The 18,690-nt window shown below is 41.8% G+C and overlaps 1 protein-coding gene across 18 annotated transcripts in view; it reads left to right on the forward strand.

Annotated features, from left to right (window-relative positions):
• PPP1R12B (protein phosphatase 1 regulatory subunit 12B) overlaps nt 1-18,690 on the forward strand; it is a 136,681-nt gene that overhangs the window by 81,239 nt on the left and 36,752 nt on the right. The window contains exon 20 of one of the 18 annotated variants that reach the window (XM_077335047.1): nt 9,472-9,640. The exons of 16 other annotated variants lie outside the window; for them this stretch is intronic. In XM_077335047.1, the coding sequence (XP_077191162.1) occupies nt 9,472-9,495 (24 nt within the window). In that variant the 3' untranslated portion in view covers nt 9,496-9,640. Of the gene's footprint in view, nt 1-8,824; nt 9,669-18,690 lie in introns of those variants that run through there. One more of the 18 variants, XM_077335050.1, reaches the window with a different exon arrangement.

Raw genomic sequence — 18,690 nt, forward strand, 5'->3', positions numbered from 1 at the left:
GGTGTGGCTTAGCCTGTTGAGTGTTAACATTCTTTGTTTAATTGAAGTTAATTACAACAGTGAAGTAGGGCAGGGGTCCCCAATCCCCGGTCTGGAGACCGGTACCGGTCTGTGGATCAGTCGGTACCAGGCTGTGGCTCCTCCTCGTCCTCCTCCCCAGCTGCTACCTTGGGGGCTCCCCTGCCACTCTGCCGACGGCTCACCTTTGGTGCTCTCCAGTGGCCACCATGGCTGGGGCTCCCCCTCAGCGTGGGACTGCGCAGCTACTACTGGCAGCGCCACCCAGTGGGCGGTGGGAAGTCAGGGGTGCCGGCAGGAAAGCAAGTGGAGCAGGGGCTCAGGCAGTGGCAACGTCCCTTGGCAAAATATTACCCCCCCCCGGGCCTCAGTAAAATTGTCAATGTTGACCGGTCCCCAGTGATAAAAAGGTGGGGGACCACTGAAGTAGGTTATTTTTTTGGGGGGGTGCACATTACAACAGAACTCACAAACATAACTTTCCCAATGATGGATATGACTGTTCATGAACAATGTCATTATTTTTTACTGTTCAAATGGCAATTCTGACACTATAGAAAGGTTTGTGTTTATACTGTCATATCTTTCAGCCATGTGAGTACTCTAAAAAAACAGTTTAGGAGTTTGTCTTTCAAGTGTTTAGCTTCAGGAAATTATATTCCAGATTTTCTTCTCTCTGGTCATATATGCTACTATGTTTATTTTTGGATATTCCCAGCATCTGGACTCATAGTCTTGCACTGTAATTTATGTAATTTTCTTTGTGACTGTGTATACAACAGTCCTTGGATGATGTGCTAGCCCTCTGAGTCCATTTCTTGGCCTGAAGTCTGGAGAATCGGGAAAGGTATCCACTTTTCTAGCCTTTTCTTCAAACTGATAAGTGTTTGTAATACACATTCTATTCCCTTTCAGCCACTCATATTTAAGAAACTATTCCTCAAATATGCCATATTTAAGGGTGCTGAAACGTCTGCATATGCCAAGTACCTGGTCTGTGGGTGATGAATGAAAGTATGTTCCTCTTGGTTGCTATGTTTTGTTTTTCTTCTTTCCAGCTTTATGGATAAACTGAGTGAGAGCTGTGGTCTGAGGATAGATTTTGAAAATACATGTCAAGCTAACTTCACAACTTTCAAAAAGATTGACTTTTACTGAACTTGCACATGGATACTGTGCAAGAAAATCCTGCGTTACAGATGGATTGTTCTGTTTTTAATTAATGCACAGAATCTTCTACAGTGATATTTTTAAGACCTCAGAACTTGGTGATCTGTCATGATAGATCACTACTCAGTACGCTGCAGGCAAAATCTGTCTTTGTTTAATGGAAAATTGCCATAGTACTTTTTTCATTATGTTTACAACACAGTCTGGTGGCAGCCCACCCAAATTCTGTCTAGTGTTTGCTCACAAGGTATAATCTTACTATCATGAAACAGAAAATAGATTTTTCAGAAGTATATCAGCTCTGCCTATAAATGAATGTTTATTTGAGATTGGGTTGCTATGTGAAGGGACTAAAGCATTTTTATTGAAGCTTCCTTAGTTTATAACTCAGCTATATTTATTTTACGTCTTGAACAGGTTGGAGTCTGTATAAAACCTTGCTGATCTGATGAACAAGGAGATGGCCCAATAAAAAGTGGATCTGCTTTAGGACGTTTATGATTTGAGTTGTTAAAATACTAACATAAAACTTCCTTACTGATCTCACAAAGTTGGAGAGGGCAGCTATCACAAATGTGAACCCATTTGCACATATATGTATATCTGTCAGGCCCCACTTAAGGAGATCCTGTGTCAGGCTAACTAATCTTTGGCACCAGCATAAGACCAACTAATATTCTAGAAGAAAGGATGGCATCCTTGCATAAAACATTGAGAATAATTTAAATGACCTAAGGCAGTGGTCCCCAACCTTTTTATCACCGGGGACCAGTCAACACTTGACAATTTTACTGGGGCCCGGGGGGGGGGGTAGTCTTTTGCAGAGGGACATTGCCATTGCCGCCTGAGCCCCTTCTCCGCTTGCTTTCCTGCCGGTGCCCCTGACTACCCACGACCCACTGGGGGGTGCTGCCAGCAGCACCTTCGCAGTGCCACACTGAGGGGGAGCCCCAGCCATGGCGGCCGCTGGAGAGCACCAAAGGTGAGCGGGCGGCAAAGTGGCAGGGCAGCCCCTGAGGCAGCAGCGGGGGAGGAGGACGAGAAGGAGCCGTGGCCCGGTACTGACTGATCCACGGACCAGTCCCGGTCTCCGGACCGGGGGTTGAGGACCACTGACCTAAGGAACAGAAGTATGTTTCTGATTAAGAACTTCTTATCAGTTCTGTTGGCAATTTCCAATAAAACCATATGATACAAAAATCCTTCTAAGGAATGTAATATGTATTATAAGATATGTTTACAACAAATGGTCCAACTTAAATTGGCAATTTCCAGCAATTCCCACTTCCTTTTGCAACCCTTCATATCATTCCTTGGGCTTTCCTGTCTGCCAAGAATAGCATTTCATGGAGATCAGTGGACTATAGTGGAAGGAGAAAGGCAGGAGAGCTCAGATTTGCCATTAGAAAACTTAGTCCGGATCCTATCCATTAACTGGAGTTGGCCTCTTCCCCTGAATATCAGCCAGTTCTTTGTTTTGGGACAACAGATATTTAAAAATAATGTACCACTGTGTTTATATGAATGTGGTAGCTAAGTAGTTGCTTGTCACAATTACTAGTCCCAAAGATCTTGCCAGTGTGAATTCAGGTCATTTTTGACAGTTTTTCTAATCTTGAGATAAACTATAGGTATTGATAGATTTTATGCAAATAAAAACATCTAGTCCTTGATTACTAGCAAGAATCACTTGTACCAGTGAAATTACTACTTAAAAGCTAGTAGCAAGACATTCTGAAATATTCTCTCTGTATTTACTTTATACAATTTCTAATACAGCAGTCTATCTGACAGGATTTTTAAAACTTGCCTGACTGTTATGAGCTGCACTATTGTAATCTAAAAACACATTTTAATAGCATGGAAAAAACATGATGCTTCAGGATTTTGGTATGCTATGCTCTGTATTTATGAATTCCAGATAAAGGTATTAAATGTAGATAGGGACATGGCAAACATATGGAGAAAGAAGTGCAAAGAAACTGAATTTATAATATCTTTAAACCGCTCCGTGGGGGCGGTAGAAATAAAGCCATAAGGGCCCTTGTCAGTCCGCCGCCAAGGGGCCAATTGGCCCCTTGGCCCTGACTGATGGGTCGGCAGGCCCCCATGTTGCCCACCCTGACCACCACCATTACCCTGCAGGCAAGCAAGGTAGGCGGCGGTCAGGGCGGTCCTCACAGCTTCAGCCCGGCAAAGGGACAGCCTGGCCGCAGCACAGCCGTGGCTAGGCTGTCCCTTTACTGCAGTGGATGCTCCAGACCCGGCCTGGAGCCTGCTGGGCATGTCGGGCTTCCTGCGCGGCAAAGGAACAGCCCGGCTGCACTGCCTTCTCCCCAACCCTCCGCATGCCCATTTTTAAAAATGGGCTTTGATCCTAGTAATAAGATAAAATTAGAGAGAGGAGGATGTATATATAGCAGGGATTGCCAACCTTTTTGACCCTGAGGGTACCTTCAGAATTCTGACCTAGGGTCGTGGGTGTGACCACAAAATAGCTGCTTCAAGAGGCAGCTCCAACCACAAAATGGCTGCCACAGAAGGCAGAATTTACCACAAAATGTCTACCACAGGAAGCAGAGCCTACCAAACAGGAAGCTTAAGAGCAGGAGAGAAGAAATATATTTTTAAAAAATATGCTGGGAAAGAGCAATGAGACAGAATAAACCAACTATTTTGGTTGCTGCTGCCACTACAACATTAGTCTGTCCAGTCAATCAGATCTCTGATGGCCAGTCTGCTAGGCATATGCTTCATTTATCCCTCTCCTTTATAAAAACACTTAGTGCCATGGGGATCATTAGCAACATGTTGGGACCCCTGACATATGTTCAGTACCTAACTCGCTGAGATGTGTCTGTCTGTCTGTCTGTCTGTCTGTCTATTTTCTGTACCGCCCTTCCATATGGCTCAGGGTGGTTGACATACAATATGGGGGATACATGGAACAAATTAATACATAACATAAACAAATACAACAACAATGCAATAACGTAATTTCAGTGATAAACAATACAACAGGAATGGAACCCAGCCAAGGCCCCCGAGAGGACAGACTGGTTCAGGCTATGGAGGGGGCACCTGTTGACGGTCTCAGGCAAATGCCTGATGGAGGAGCTCCCTTTTGCAGGCCCTGTGGAATTTTGGGAGTTCGGACAGGGCCCTGATCTCTTCAGGGAGCTCGTTCCACCAGGTGGGGGCCAACACAGAAAAAGTTCTGGCCCTCGTTGAAGACCAACGTACTTCTTTGGGGCCAGGGATCATTGGATGTGAGATCTCCATGGTGTATTGGTGAGAATCCTGGCCGCTGCGTTCTGGACCAGTTGCATTTTCCGGATCAAAGATAAGGACAGGCCTGCGTAGAGCGAGTTGCAGAAGTCCAAACATAACTCTGTTACATATTCTGGCAGCAAGTTCCATATTTTGATCACTTGGCGTTTAAAGAATTATTTCCCTTTTTTCATTTTGAATCCACTGTCCATCAACTTAATTGTAAGCTCCTGAGTTGTAGTATTTTGGGAGAAGAAGAACAAGTTACATCTACCTTGTCCATAATTTTATAAACCTCTCTATATTATAGCTGTCCTTATCTGTCTCTTTTTAAAACAAAGTCCCAAACTCTTCAGCCTTTCTTCATAGGAAAGGTGATCCAGCACTTTGGTCATCTTGATTGCCCTCTTCTAAACTTTTTTGAGCTCTGCAATGTCTTTTTTGAGATCCAGTGATAAGAACTCCATATGTATTCCAAGTGAGGCAATGCTACAGAGCTACACTGGGCTATTATACTATTGACTATGAATTTGCATTTTTCACTGTTGTGGAACATTGGCTGACATTTTCATTGAACTATCCACTCTGGCCTCAAGGTCTCTTTCCCTCTCAGTCTCAGTCAATTCAAAGCCTATTAGCATACACTTAAAAGCTGGGTTGTTTTGTTCCAATGTCAACTCATTTTGAACCAGGCCTTTCTTGAATTGCTAGAACTTTGCTGGTTTTTAGTTGACTGATGCATTGTGACATAAAACTGGATGCTGCTTTATGGCTTAATGTGTCATAAATTGTGCCACTGATTATAGCTGTACTTTGTCTTTAAATGCAGAGCCTTCCTCTCACATCCACACCCACACCTCGCCCCAGCTTTTTCTAGCAAAGTCTATCCAATGCTGATTATGAATCACTTCATTGTTCTTTGTGTATTGACATAATGTTGGGAAACAGAAATAAGTGCAGAATTCAGAGATCAGTAACTGCACCTTAATGTTAAGCTGAGTTACGTTCAAGGGTGTGTTTGGGGGGGGGGGGTTGTGCGTGTTTTTGCTGCTATACTACATACTTTGTTGTCCAGTTACAAGGTAGGCTGTTTTGAATTGCTCTTTATGATTTGGAAACACCAACTCTCATGGATGAAAAAGCAGAAATGGAAAAGTCTTGAAATTAAAGTTATTTGGGGATATGGTATAACATACATTTCCAATTTTAAAAGATTGACCTATTTTAAGGTATTTAGTTGCTACTGAGGAAATAGGTTCAGTAGATAATTCTCTCTTGGGATTAATCTTTGTTAGTACTTTTATTATGGGTCTGTGCTATGTTGAATTTAATGTAATATACAGTTGATAGGCTGTGTACTCCAAACACATTTAGCAGTTGATGCAAGGATGTGTTGACATGGTTTAGTTATACTACTTCAAAGAACAAATCATCCCGATGCAACTAAGCTGGTATAAAGTTTCTCTCTCTTTCCCCCTTTCTTTTGTCCTAAGCTACTGCTAACGATGGTGTGGTATTATATCTGCAGTGAATAACTCTCTGTGGTTAGCCAGAGTCTGCAAACGGAGTTTGATTTACAAATTCAAATTATAGATAACTTCAATTAGTATGAATTTTGTTTGGTATAGGCATAATACACAAACCTTTGGTGCAGAAATTTCTACACAAAGGTAGGTGAGAGAGATTTTGTGTTTGTATGTCTGACATGCTCCTGGGCTTCTAAAATGCATAGGGCAGTAGTTCCTGAGGTAGCAATCACCAATGTGTTCCCTATCACCAATTTGTTTCCACCTACCCTGTTCCCATATACCTTCCTTATTCTTTTGAGTTCCCTTTTTATTCTCCTTTGCTCAGTTCACACTCCCTCAGTTTGCACTTTCTTTTGCCACTTTTCACAAATCATTCTTCTGTCTCTTCTGTCTTTGGGGCATGTAAAAGGAGATGAGTGGATGGAAAGATCATACTTGTGATGATGGAATTGTTGGAGGAGGGGCAAAGCTCCAGCCACCTCCCACAAAATTCAGGCAATAATCTCATCTTAAAGTGAGTTTGCAGCTTGGCCCTTTTGCCAGCTTTGTTAGGGTATGCACTTACTTGAACCTACTTCCCCGTAACAGCAGAAAGGTGAGCACAGAGGGAGAATCAGTATGAGAACAGGAAGAAGACGAACAAGAGAATGGGAGGATTTGTTCCCTGTCTCAAGCCAGGGAAACTCATCCCACCCTGCTAACACCTACCACATCCTGCTAGCACCTAACACATGTGTGTTCATGGGTGCAGGTGCACTCATACACAAAATGCACTGTACGTAGTCATAAGGGTTCTAGAACATTCATTTCCGATTTAGCTATCAGTCATGAATCCTGCAAAGATTTGCAGGTAATTGTGAAGACTACCCACCACAATTTGCATTAGTTGGATAAGTATGAGTAAATTCAGGTAATTACATTATTAGAATTTTATTTCCCTCCTACAGAACTAAAACCTTCTACACCTCTGCCCCCCACATACACACAAAGAAGTTTTATCTAACTGAACATTGGTTAAGGAATATATGTGGGAGCAGGTTAGGGGTAATTGGGTTATGAGTTCATGAATCTTTTTAGCACCATTCTGTGACATTAAAAATGTTTGCATGCCTGTGTAAGGCTCCACCATGATGAGTTGAAAGCTGTATATATAGGGAAGCTATTGTGTAACCTTCACATGACATAGAGATGCCTATACTGATGTGCTCAGCCCACATTCTTCCCACACCAGTGAAAGTGTTCTCATTGGCTCATTGGAGAAAACAGTCAGGTAGCCAAGGGGTGTTCCACATGTATGTGGTGATGAAAGTGTGCTGTTGTTTATCCTTCTAGCCACAGATCTCATGACATTATGACTTCTTTCAAGGAAACAGTTTAATGTTCCTCCTTTCCCATGGTTTCAGTTGATTACCTTTCAATTGGCAGAAGTGTATATATATGATAATAATAGTCACTCTTCTGGTTTCTTAAAATATAGTTCCACCAGCTCTTACTATCTGCTTTACTTTTTTCATGAATTTTTATTTTAGTTGCATCTTAATAAAAATGGTTGAAAATATCTTAGTATTTCTAGATATTTACAGAATTAAAAGTTGCTTTAAACTCACTTTATGCTTTTTGACTTAATGTAATTAGCAACTACACAGATTAAATTCTACTGAATTCTTTTTAGCAGGTTTCCAACTATTTAGCATTTTTAAAGAAATAGGTGCAGTGAATTCCAGCTGTTTACCAGTATCCCCCTAGCATTTTTTCCCGCAAGAGCCTATGCTTCTTGAACAGTAATTGCAAATTTAGAAATTTGGGGCATTGTGCATTCTCTTTAATCCTTTAAAATTGGAGTTAAGTTCTTCTACTCCTGCAAGCCATATGTCTGCTCACATAAAGGAAAGATTTCCTTTAATTTCCCTTCCTGTTGAAGGCCTCCATTTATTGTACACAAAGGTATACCAACTCCTAATGGGCTGTATTTTGGAGAGCACATGCTACAAATGGAGGTCAGAAGTTAAAATCAGGGTGCCTACTGCTCTTCTGTTTGAACTCTGTAGGGCATACTTCAAAGCATTGTTCAAATAACTGTACCTCTTGTGATTGACTGTGATCTGAGAGTCATACCTTTACCTATTTGGTATCCATATGTACAACTGTGAATTGGTTTTACTATTTACTACTTTTGAGGCCTTCAGGTAACATCCTTTTATAGCAACATTGGCTGTACATCCTGTATGAGTGAACTGGTCTAGAAATCAACTAAGCGGTGACCGTGTGTTCTTACCTGAGTAGGAATGTGTCCCATTTAAATAAGTTTTAAAGGTAAAGGTAAAGGTATCCCCTCTGCAAGCACCGGGTCATGTCTGACCCTTGGGGTGACACCCTCTAGCATTTTCATGGCAGACTCAATACGGGGTGGTTTGCCAGTGCCTTCCCCAGTCATTACCGTTTACCCCCCAGCAAGCTGGGTACTCATTTTACCGACCTCGGAAGGATGGAAGGCTGAGTCGACCTTGAGCCGGCTGCTGGGATTGAACTCCCAGCCTCATGGGCAAAGCTTTCAGACTGCTGCCTTACCCCTCTGCGCCACAAGAGGCTCTATAAATAAGTTTTAGGTGCTTACAATTTGACTCTGATGCAGTATTAACTTTTGCACTCATCAATTTGGTTTCCTTAGTGGTAGCTTGAACATCAAAAGAACAACCCTCTTTTAAATGAGCAACCCTTTTCACAACTTTCTCCAGAATGCTGGTAAAGCTAATGGCTGGATCTTGGACCTTGCAAGCTTACTGAATTCTACTCTGACCTCCACTTCTAAGCTTTCTGCTTTCTTTCTCCTACAAGTAGCAGCCCAAATCCCAAGATGAAAGTGAATCTATGCCTTTGGCCTCTCTCCAGCATTCCTCACTGAGCGAGTAAGGATTTGGAATGTCAGAAAATAGCAAGAGGGGAGGGAAGATAGAAGTGTGCGAAGGCGTTCCTAACTTGGAGGATGGAACAAAACACAGCTTCATCTGAACTGCCCCTTTCTGAAGCAACATTTGTTCCTTATTTGTACTTTCATACGAATGATGCAGCTCTGCTCTAGCAGTGAAGAACTGCATCAGCTAAGGCTGTGGTTTAAAAAGGCTGCCTTGATTAGGAATCTTTTCTGAGCTGAGCGACCAAATAATCTTCGGATTTTGCCATTTTTAGGACTGGATTTCTGGCTATTTGCAATTGTTTGGAAATATTCTGGCTTTGTCCTTTGAAAGCTCTGATTAGAAGGAAAACCTGTGGAAGACCTGAGAGTGGTTTCACGTCTGATGGTGGCACAGTGTGGCACTCTACACGGCCAACAGCAGCTGCTCAGGGCATTTCTTCTCATGGTTAAAGAACTATGGAGTGCAGCACACAATGACAGTTCTGTTGCCAGTCTGGTGCCCAAAAAAAGTATAACTTTGAATGGCATTTAAAATTCTATAATTGTCAAACTAGTTTCTTCTTACTTTAGAAGGCACCACCCAGCTGCAGATAGTGAGACAGAAGTGAAGAGTTGGATCTTGTTGCTACTGAGAGGTGACCTGTTGCCACCACCCTGAATGGACTATGTCGTCCTTGTATACCAGGAGTAAGGAATTTACTCGAAACAGAAAGTCTCAATCTGATTCTCCCCCGTCGTCTCCTTCCCCGATTGCAAAGACACTCAGAGTAAGAAGACTTTTAATTTCTGTGCTATATTGCAACTTGCTGAGGGCTGATTCTGCTCACAGATTACCTGTGCTTTTCCTGAATATAGTGTTGGTGTATGATTTGTTTTTCTTTGGAAGGTGTGGGTATGAAAAAGTCCTGAAATAAGTTCTTTGTAGCCCAGGACTTCAATGATATAGAGATGCAAACTCTTCTAATCTTGGCTGCAGTTACTCTTTGGAGGATTATTGGTAAATCATTTAAATATATTTTCTTTTTTCTGTGCAACAAGCAGGAACTGTATTTCCTTGGTTTTTTTTTTTTTTTTACTAAGGCTTTGAAATGGAAATGATGCAGAACCAGATGAGCTTGTTAAGCCACTGTGTGTTTCTCATATGCCATGTTCTACAATATTGCTAGCATGTTTGGGTATTGCTCATGGCCATGGAGGACTGAAAGTTTTCAGTAAGTTAAAGAGACAGAACTGCCCTGTTTGTGAGATGTTCTGTTGTACATATAGGCATTGTTTGGTTCCACCTTCTTTCTCCAGATGTAAGAAGTTCAAGTTTGTGAGCACACATTACCAAGTTAAATTTACAATCTGATTATTGGAAAGTGTCCTGAATTACTTTCATTTCTGTTTCCAAGTCCTGAAGAAAATTAGTTTAGAGTTGACAGAAGCATTACTTCTCTTTGAATTTATGACCATCTAGGGTACACTATGGTACTTCAGACTCTTTTTGACAGCCATGACGGTTAGAAGTTTCTCAAAAATGTAATTCTGGTATTCACTCTTATAACAGTGTGAGTGAGAGGATGGAAATCTATGGATTGAAGTAGCCCTTCATGAGTACATTCTGATAAAAAGTTTAAGCGATTCCTTGACTATCATACATATAGCAAAGGATGCAGAACTAACATAGGATCCAAGACTAGTTCCTATCTTTAAGCTATGGATAATGAGTGCTTGTAACTGAGAATCTGGTAGCTTTTGCGATTCCATTTCCTTTTTAATGCAACTTTTAAAAATGTAATCTGTTATATAAGTTGCAGTAAAGTAGCTCATACAGAAAGTCAGACTACGTGGTCTCCATATTTCAGTGGTACATTTGTTATTTGGTATTGTTGTGATCAGTAGTTTTACTGAGCAACTTCAGCATCTTTGAATCATAACAGGTTGGAAGTAACCATGCAGCACAACGTAAAAACAGCTCTGAAATGCCTTCAGAGGCCACTTAATGTTGATACTAAGCCATTCGTTTATTCTGCTGTTACTTGCAAGTTTTATGTCGCTTTGAGGAGATACATGAGGCACTACAAAACCTATTTTTTAAAATCTGGAATCATGAAGAACACTTAAAGCTGGATGACACACCTAAGAGATTATCTTTAAATCAGTTTCACAAACTCAAGGAGCTTAATAAAAAGCACACATTAAAACTGCCACCACTTAATGCACATTCCCATATCCTAACTCAGATCTTCTCCATTGACTGCTATAATTGGGCATTACTCAGCCACCACCTCAAAGCTCATATACTTGATGCACCAGCCTTAGGTATCTGGGCCTGCAGCAGTCAGGGTGGGACTTGTGACTTATACTTCTTCCTTCCAGCCAACTCAAGTGATATTGCAAGCTATTCCCCAGCTTGAGATTCGAAAGGCCATATATGCAGACTACTTTCTGTGTAGTTGCTTGCTTAATTAAACAATTTTCTTTTGCTATCAATTAAGCTGCTTATTAGGACCCATTGTTGTGCAATTAAGTCACTCCCTCAGACTCTGGAGAGTTCCTGTTATGTTGAAACAGTAAACAAGTTAATCAAACTCTCTTCAGTGATACACTCCCTCCCCCGCCCCCATTTTGTAGCTTTCTTATTTTCATGCTTCAGAAGCACAATTTCTTCTCAAAATAGCAAGCACCTAGCGCCTGAAGATTTCCTACATACAAGATCAATGCAAAAGAAACCAAGGCTTGATCACTTAGGTATTCAAATGAAATCACTTTGTACCTATGGCTGATAAAATTAGTTGCATGAATTCTGAAGTTTGTTTTGGCTTTCATGTATTTTTCAGCATGTAGTTGGGATTTCCAGATGTGAATATAGTTACTACTTGCAAGGCAGGATGAAATAATTCTGTGGACAGAGAGAAAAAATGGGTTTGCTCATGCTCTGGTTGCCATAGCAGAGTCTAGGGATATGCCTTACAGATGAGATTAAGGCATGTTTTATTTTTACCTTCCCAGGCTTAGTTTATTACATAAACATTGGTTCATGCTACACATGCAGTATATTGTATGTGGAATTGTGAGTGACTTTAAGATTAAGCAATATATTGGACGGGGAGGGGGGGATTTTTGTTTCTTCTGCCCCCAAAGATTCCCTGAACTAAGAACTGAATATAAGACAATTGCAAAAACCAGAGGTGATAGAGATGTGGTAGAAAAAAAAGAGATTGCTGGTTATAGATAAGTTGTGACTCTTGAGAGAGAGAAGTGATCTGTTAAGGACCAGAGTTCAGTATGTGCCAATAGAGCTTAATGGAAGGGTATAAGCCAGATAAGCCATAACAGGTCATGTGGCCACACATGGAATCAGAGAATCATCAGGCCAGGCGTTCCAAGGTGTAGTATAAGATGTCACATCTTAATATTATATTTATAGTTCCAGAATGTTTCGGATCAGCCCCCAACCCCATGCAAGTGTGCTCCCTCTCCCCACCACCCCCGCCTTGCATAATGGTGCTAGTTTCCTTTTTCTTCCGCCATCTTTATTAAAGCATTTCCATGTTTGTAATTTCTATAATGGTCATTTCCATGTTGTATAGAAAAGTGTGAAAGTTGTGTGTGTGTGTGTGTGTGTGACTACAGGCCTTTGTGGAGGGATAATCAAGTAACAATAATCACTTTCACATTTTTAAAGATAGCCTTGGCCTGTTAAGTGTGAGTTGTGCATTAGGGATGTTGGTTACGATTTTAGGGTTTTGCAGCCAAAATACAAAGCTCCCATCCCAACAGTTCCACAGCTCAGTTTCCCTTGAGCAGAAGCTGACATTTCTGTGGATCAAAACTGGCATACAAGACAATTACTTTTTATGGGACTTTCTCTAATCCAGCTTTTAAAGATAACCAGAGGATCTTTGAAGTCTATATTGCTTAAAATAACAGTATATTATAATTGCTGGTATAGATTCTCTGCACTTTCCTGTGCTTCAGCTTTTGAATTTAGAGTGGGTGGTGTTTATAGACTAGCAGAATATGAATGTAGGCAGTGACAAGCATTCGATCAGATGATAACCATGGAAAACCCTTATAAAGATGAGCAAGCTGCACTGTCCCATTCCCTGTGAGTAATGAAAGTGTTCCTTTTTAATATGCTAACATTCAATACAAAACGCTGAGTAAAACTGCATGAATAAGATTTGAGTATAACTGTACTGGCAGCTTTCAGGCTGGATAAAGCAGGTAGATAAAGTAAACAAATCAGCCAGCACCAACATGTCATATTGGTTATCAATTGCCTCCTTCCAAATGTACCATTACAGTGTACTTTTGAAAACCCCAGTCTGGGCAGCAGTGACCTAGAGGGTGCATGAAATCTTTCCCAGTCTCCTTTAGAAAAGGGGTGTGCAGTCCAAAAGCAAAAATTACTTCTGGAATGCCCCAATTCAAAAATGTTCAGTTACATATAAGAACATTTTAACAGTTTCCTTCAGTTTCCATGCTGTACATCTAATGGTTCCTAAATCTGCTCTTAAAAACTGAGAAATTCAGAATAGAGGATGGTATGTCTGGAGCCATATCTTCAGAGATGGAAACCTGGTGTGTATGGGGTGAGTGACTGGCTTCATGCTTGCATGAGAAAAAGAACAGTCTTTCTCAACTTTTTCTCTATTGAGAAACCCTGAAACATTCTTCAGGCTTCAAGAAACCCCAGAGGTGGCACAATTGTGCAGAATAAGGTTGGGAAGTATAGCCCACCTGGGACCCCTCCCCACCCCCTCCAGGCCCATCATCATCACAAAAAAACTGCTTAACAAATTAAAAAATATATATTAAAATATTTAAAAAATTAACTCTCACCCACTTGGGTTTCCCTGGTTGAGAAAGCCTATTCTAGATCCTGCCTAATTCTAGGCTTTCTATTTTGTAATCCAGTTTTATGACACTATTTTGGTATGTCATACTGTTGCATTATTTTAAATTTTGAGACTCAGAATAAAGTAAGTAAAGGTAAAGGTATCCCCTGTGCAAGCACCGAGTCATGTCTGACCCTTGGGGTGACACCCTCTAGCGTTTTCATGGCAGACTCAATACAGGGTGGTTTGCCAGTGCCTTCCCCAGTCATTACCGTTTACCCCCCAGCAGCAAGCTGGGTACTCATTTTACCGACCTCGGAAGGATGGAAGGCTGAGTCAACCTTGAGCCAGCTGCTGAGATTGAACTCCCAGCCTCATGGGCAGAGCTTTCAGACTGCATGTCTGCTGCCTTATCACTCTGCGCCACAAGAGGCTACAGTTTACAGAATAAAGTAAGTACTTCTAAAAAGTGTAATACTGTTGAACAACTTCTACCAAATACATTGAACCAGGATTAGAATTCTAAAATGCTTTATATATAGAAAAGTACTTTAGAGCAGTGTTCCCCAACTCTCATGCCATGGCCTGTTACTGGGCCATGGAGCCCTCGGTACCAGGCTGTGGCTGGGGGGGACAGAGACACAGGCGTGCCTCCCCCCCCCTCGCGGCACGGTGCTTACTGAGCCGGGAGCTATTGCAGCCAAATCGCTCAAGCCTAGGGGAGAGGGAGGCCTGGGGACTGGGGGGGGGAGAGGGAGAGCGGCACTCGCTTGCGGGCATAAATGCACAGGCATGGAGATGCTCATTTGCGCCTGCGCGCATCGGTAGGCGCAAACACGCAGGCGCAGCAGCTCTGTCCCTGCGTATTTGCGCCTGCTGGCGAGCACCTCACGGCAAGTACCACTCTCCCTCTCCCCCCCCCAGTCCCCGGGCCTCCCTCTCCCCCTCCCGGTCCCTGGCCTGAAAAAGGTTGAGGACCACTGCTCTAGAGCATTAAATCTATCCTTCCACAGCCAGCATCAATGCAATCTGGGGTGGATTACAGGAAATTCTCTCTTCTGGATTTTGAATTGCTGCCAACAGGGATAGGGGAGTATGTTGCCATGTATGTTATAGCAGCACCCTTTCGGAGAATGTAACACTTAGTTTTTCTACGTTTTGTTGAGATTAGTTACCTTTGGCCTCTCAGAAATGGCTGGGAATACTTCTGATATATTCAACTAATCAAGTTATATAACTTGCTCCTCACCTGTAGCTTAGAGGGGAAATGCTAACCACGTCCCCCAGATTCAGCAGCAGAACAAAGTTTGAGTCCAGTGGCAAATAAAGTTTTATTCAAGGTGTAAGCTTTTGTGTACGTACAGAATTACCTGTTCACACATAATAGGCAGAGGGTAAACAATAAATTAGTAACAGCAAAATAAAGATGTTTAACAGATTAAAGAACCACATAGGAATGACAAGCTAACTTCATAAGGTTATCATTTGTTTGGGTTCAACTTGGGGGGGCAGGGAAATATAGTGAAGGAAATAAATTTGTCAAGATTGGAGATGAATGAACAGATACGTTCTGTGTGGAATCTGTCTGAAGCTCAGATCCTAGAACTCACTCTTCCTTCAAGTGTATGCCATGCTTCCATAGTCTTATTCCTATGATTCACATGTACAGTTTCCAAACTGCAGCTGGCAACCTCTAGGAAATATGGAGTGGAGCTGGGTAAAACTGGAAGACTGTCTTAAGTTTTTGCAAAATGGTAGAGTATTTACCTTGTCATTTCCAGTTTTTACCAGATGTGATATATGCATGATGCTGGCACACACTCCCTGCCCTCCCCCTTTTCTTCATGGCGGATAGCATGATAGGATTCCAGGAGGCATCCATTTTCACAAATATGACTGCTTTTTCTAGGGTTCTTCTGTGCCCCTGCAGTTCTTAGCTGCATGACACAAATGCCTTTTTTCCTTTTGGGTTTCCCTTTTTAAAGAAGGCAAATCTGGCTACCTACCACTATAACATGACTTGATACAGGCCATGCCTAGACCTTCAGAAACTTAATATTGCCGTTCTTTGGTGAGCTAGGGCAGCGGTCCGCAATCTTCCGCTTGCCGTGGACCGCTGCGGAGTAGTAGGCGGAGAGGGCGGCCCGGGGGCCCACGCATGCGCGGCAGCCCCAGCGCAAACGCGCATGTGCAGACTGCCATGCACGCGCGTTTGCGCCGCCATCATGCCGGCGGCCGCGGCTTCCCCTCCTGGCCCCTCCGGGCCGCTAAAGCGGCCGATTAGCTTGCGGCTTGGCAAGCTTCTCTTCCCTCCCCTTCTGAAGTGAGAAGCTTGCTGGGCCGCAAGCTAATTGGCCGCTTTGGCGCCCGATTTGCTCGCCGCCTGGCAAGCTTCTCACTTCGGGGCGGGGGGGAGGGAAGAAGGAGCCGCGGCTCGGCGCCGGGCCGTAGCCCGCGGGTTGGGGACCACTGAGCTAGGGAATGACTGTTAACTTTTAAGTCACTCACTTCAGAAATCTGGCACACATTTCCTTGTAGTTTGCTGCACAGGTGTTTGCTGCAGGGCTGAAGCGCAGTAAGCAGTGTTAATGAATAACTAAACTTTAGAGCTATCATATGCTTGCAATGCTGTGTTTTGCTTAAAACATTCCTACAAAATCACACATCAGTTATCCTTCTTTGCTTTAAAGCAAAGACCAAGATCAATCAAACAGGAACTGAGTAGATGGGAAAACTTGGCTTTGCCTCATATGTATTATGTCACATGTTGCCACCAGACTTCAAGGGATATTTTCTAAGGGTGAGGAATAACAATTGTGGTATAGAACAAACTACGTTTCTTCAGCTCTATAACAGCCAAGTGTGAGAGTTCAGTCTGCATGAAATGCATGCGCTCCAATATGGAGAGGGGACTCAGATGTAATGTTTATGTATTCATTCATTCATTCATTCATTTATGCATTCATTTATTTATATACTGCCCCTCTCAGACTTGCTGTCTCAGAGCAGCGAACAATTTAATTATAACATAATTAAATAATAACAATAAGATCAAGTAACTTTAAGATCAAACAATGCATTAAAAAAACAACCACTGTTAAGTCTACATGGTTCTTCTGCTACCTGACTTAGAGAAATGTGGGATTTTGAACCCATGACACCTGGGGGAAAATTTCATCAAAATGATAATATCTAAAACATTATGCCCCCCCACACACACACACACTAATGGTGAATTTCAGTCACTATCCAAGTAGTGTAAGCCTCTCTTATTAACTAGTATAAATAAATTGTATTTGAGGAGAGTAGTGGGCGCCATGACCTCTCTTGTAAGGTTCAAAAGAAAAGTGAGAAGGTTCCTATTCTATTTTTTAAAAATCCTCTTAAAATTGCACTTCTGTAGGGTTTTTAGCATTATTGCTGAATGAAATGTTTGGCTGAAAAACATTTGTTAAGGAGGTCACCAAAATTTAGGTTTCTGAGGTCTGGCCTTAACTGAATTAAAATATAGTCTTTGTTGACACTTTATACGGAGTTGGGTACTCTAGAGAGACTTGTAATACAAGGCAGCTGCACAGACGGTTGAAGAGGCAGTTGAATAAGTCGAATGCCAGAAGTTATGCATTCTGTTAATGCTGCAGTTTCAGATTTATTTGAGGCTCAGAACCATCTGTTAATTAGGTTAGATTACTTTTGGTATTAGACATTGTTTTTCTTTAAACACGTTTCTTTAATTGTGAGATCTGCTAACTGTTCAGCTAGTTGTTGAAACCACCATTCATAATTGCTGACCCGTTAATATGTTCATACCGTATTAGAGATTTTCAAGTTGCTGAAAATCATACTTTTGTGTCAGGTTTATTGGTGTTATGCAAAGGTACCTCAGTTACCTTTAGTAATTAGTCACATGAATAGGATTGGAAAGCATTTGCGATCACAGATCTAAAACTGAATTTTTTAAAATTCATTTGGCTAAAATTCTGCGATTTCACAGTTTGCCTATGTTGATCTTCTGACTCTTTGGTTTTCCAGCCCACTTGTCAGCTCTCCAAACCTTTCTAGCACACCTTCCTTAAAATATCTGTGATAATGCCTAGTGACCATTCAAACACTTGTGGGATAACGTTTGACTTGAGGAGAATACATAGCTATGATGCACCTGTCCAATTCCTTCCCTCAGATACAAGATTTTCTCTTTCATTTACTTTGTGACTGAGCTATCCTAGTTATCTGTTTTCTTCTTTCCTGAAGAACTCTAGCTGTCCCACCCTGTCACAGTATAATATTTTTCTGCTGGCTCAGCCCAGGAACCTGAGAAAGGAATGTGAGCTCCCTATAACTTAAACAACTGAAATGGCACTTGAGAAGTTTTGAAATTCCAAATTAACAAAATATTTTATTCAACATACAGGAGAAACGTCAGGTGAAATCAGGGTAAAATTCCTGAGATAATACAATATTAGAACTCTGAAGTAAATTACGTAGTATATGTACAGAGTTTAGTATGCATGTTTCAAGCTATTGAGAGTTTCATAAGCTTTTCACAGTGACTTAGGATCCTTAAGCCAAGAGGCTTTTGTTCCATTGTTCCCCAAACACTCCAGTATTCTTTCTTTGGCTCTTTTGGTTTCAGAAAGGCTGGTACTCTCAATCCAGTACTAACCCCCTTCTCTGAACACACTCTCTTTGAGTTCTGTCTGACTCTTAGGGTTTCACAAGGCAGAGATCTCTCCAATCTTCAGAGTTTATTCTCTGTTTTGATGGGGTAGGGAATTTATTATCTTGCTACAAGATCTATCCCTTTTTCTTAGCCCGAATGGGAGTCTTCTCCTTACTACCCACTCCTCTTACCAACTTTCCTTGTATACTGTGTTTAACTTCTCTGTCAGGACTGAATTCAGACTGAATTTCTCCTCAGCATTCAATTCAAAAGACTTTCTGTGCTAACCAATCAGATTCCTTG

The sequence above is a fragment of the Paroedura picta genome, chromosome 4 (assembly GCF_049243985.1).
Source record: "Paroedura picta isolate Pp20150507F chromosome 4, Ppicta_v3.0, whole genome shotgun sequence".
Lineage (NCBI taxonomy): Eukaryota > Metazoa > Chordata > Lepidosauria > Squamata > Gekkonidae > Paroedura > Paroedura picta.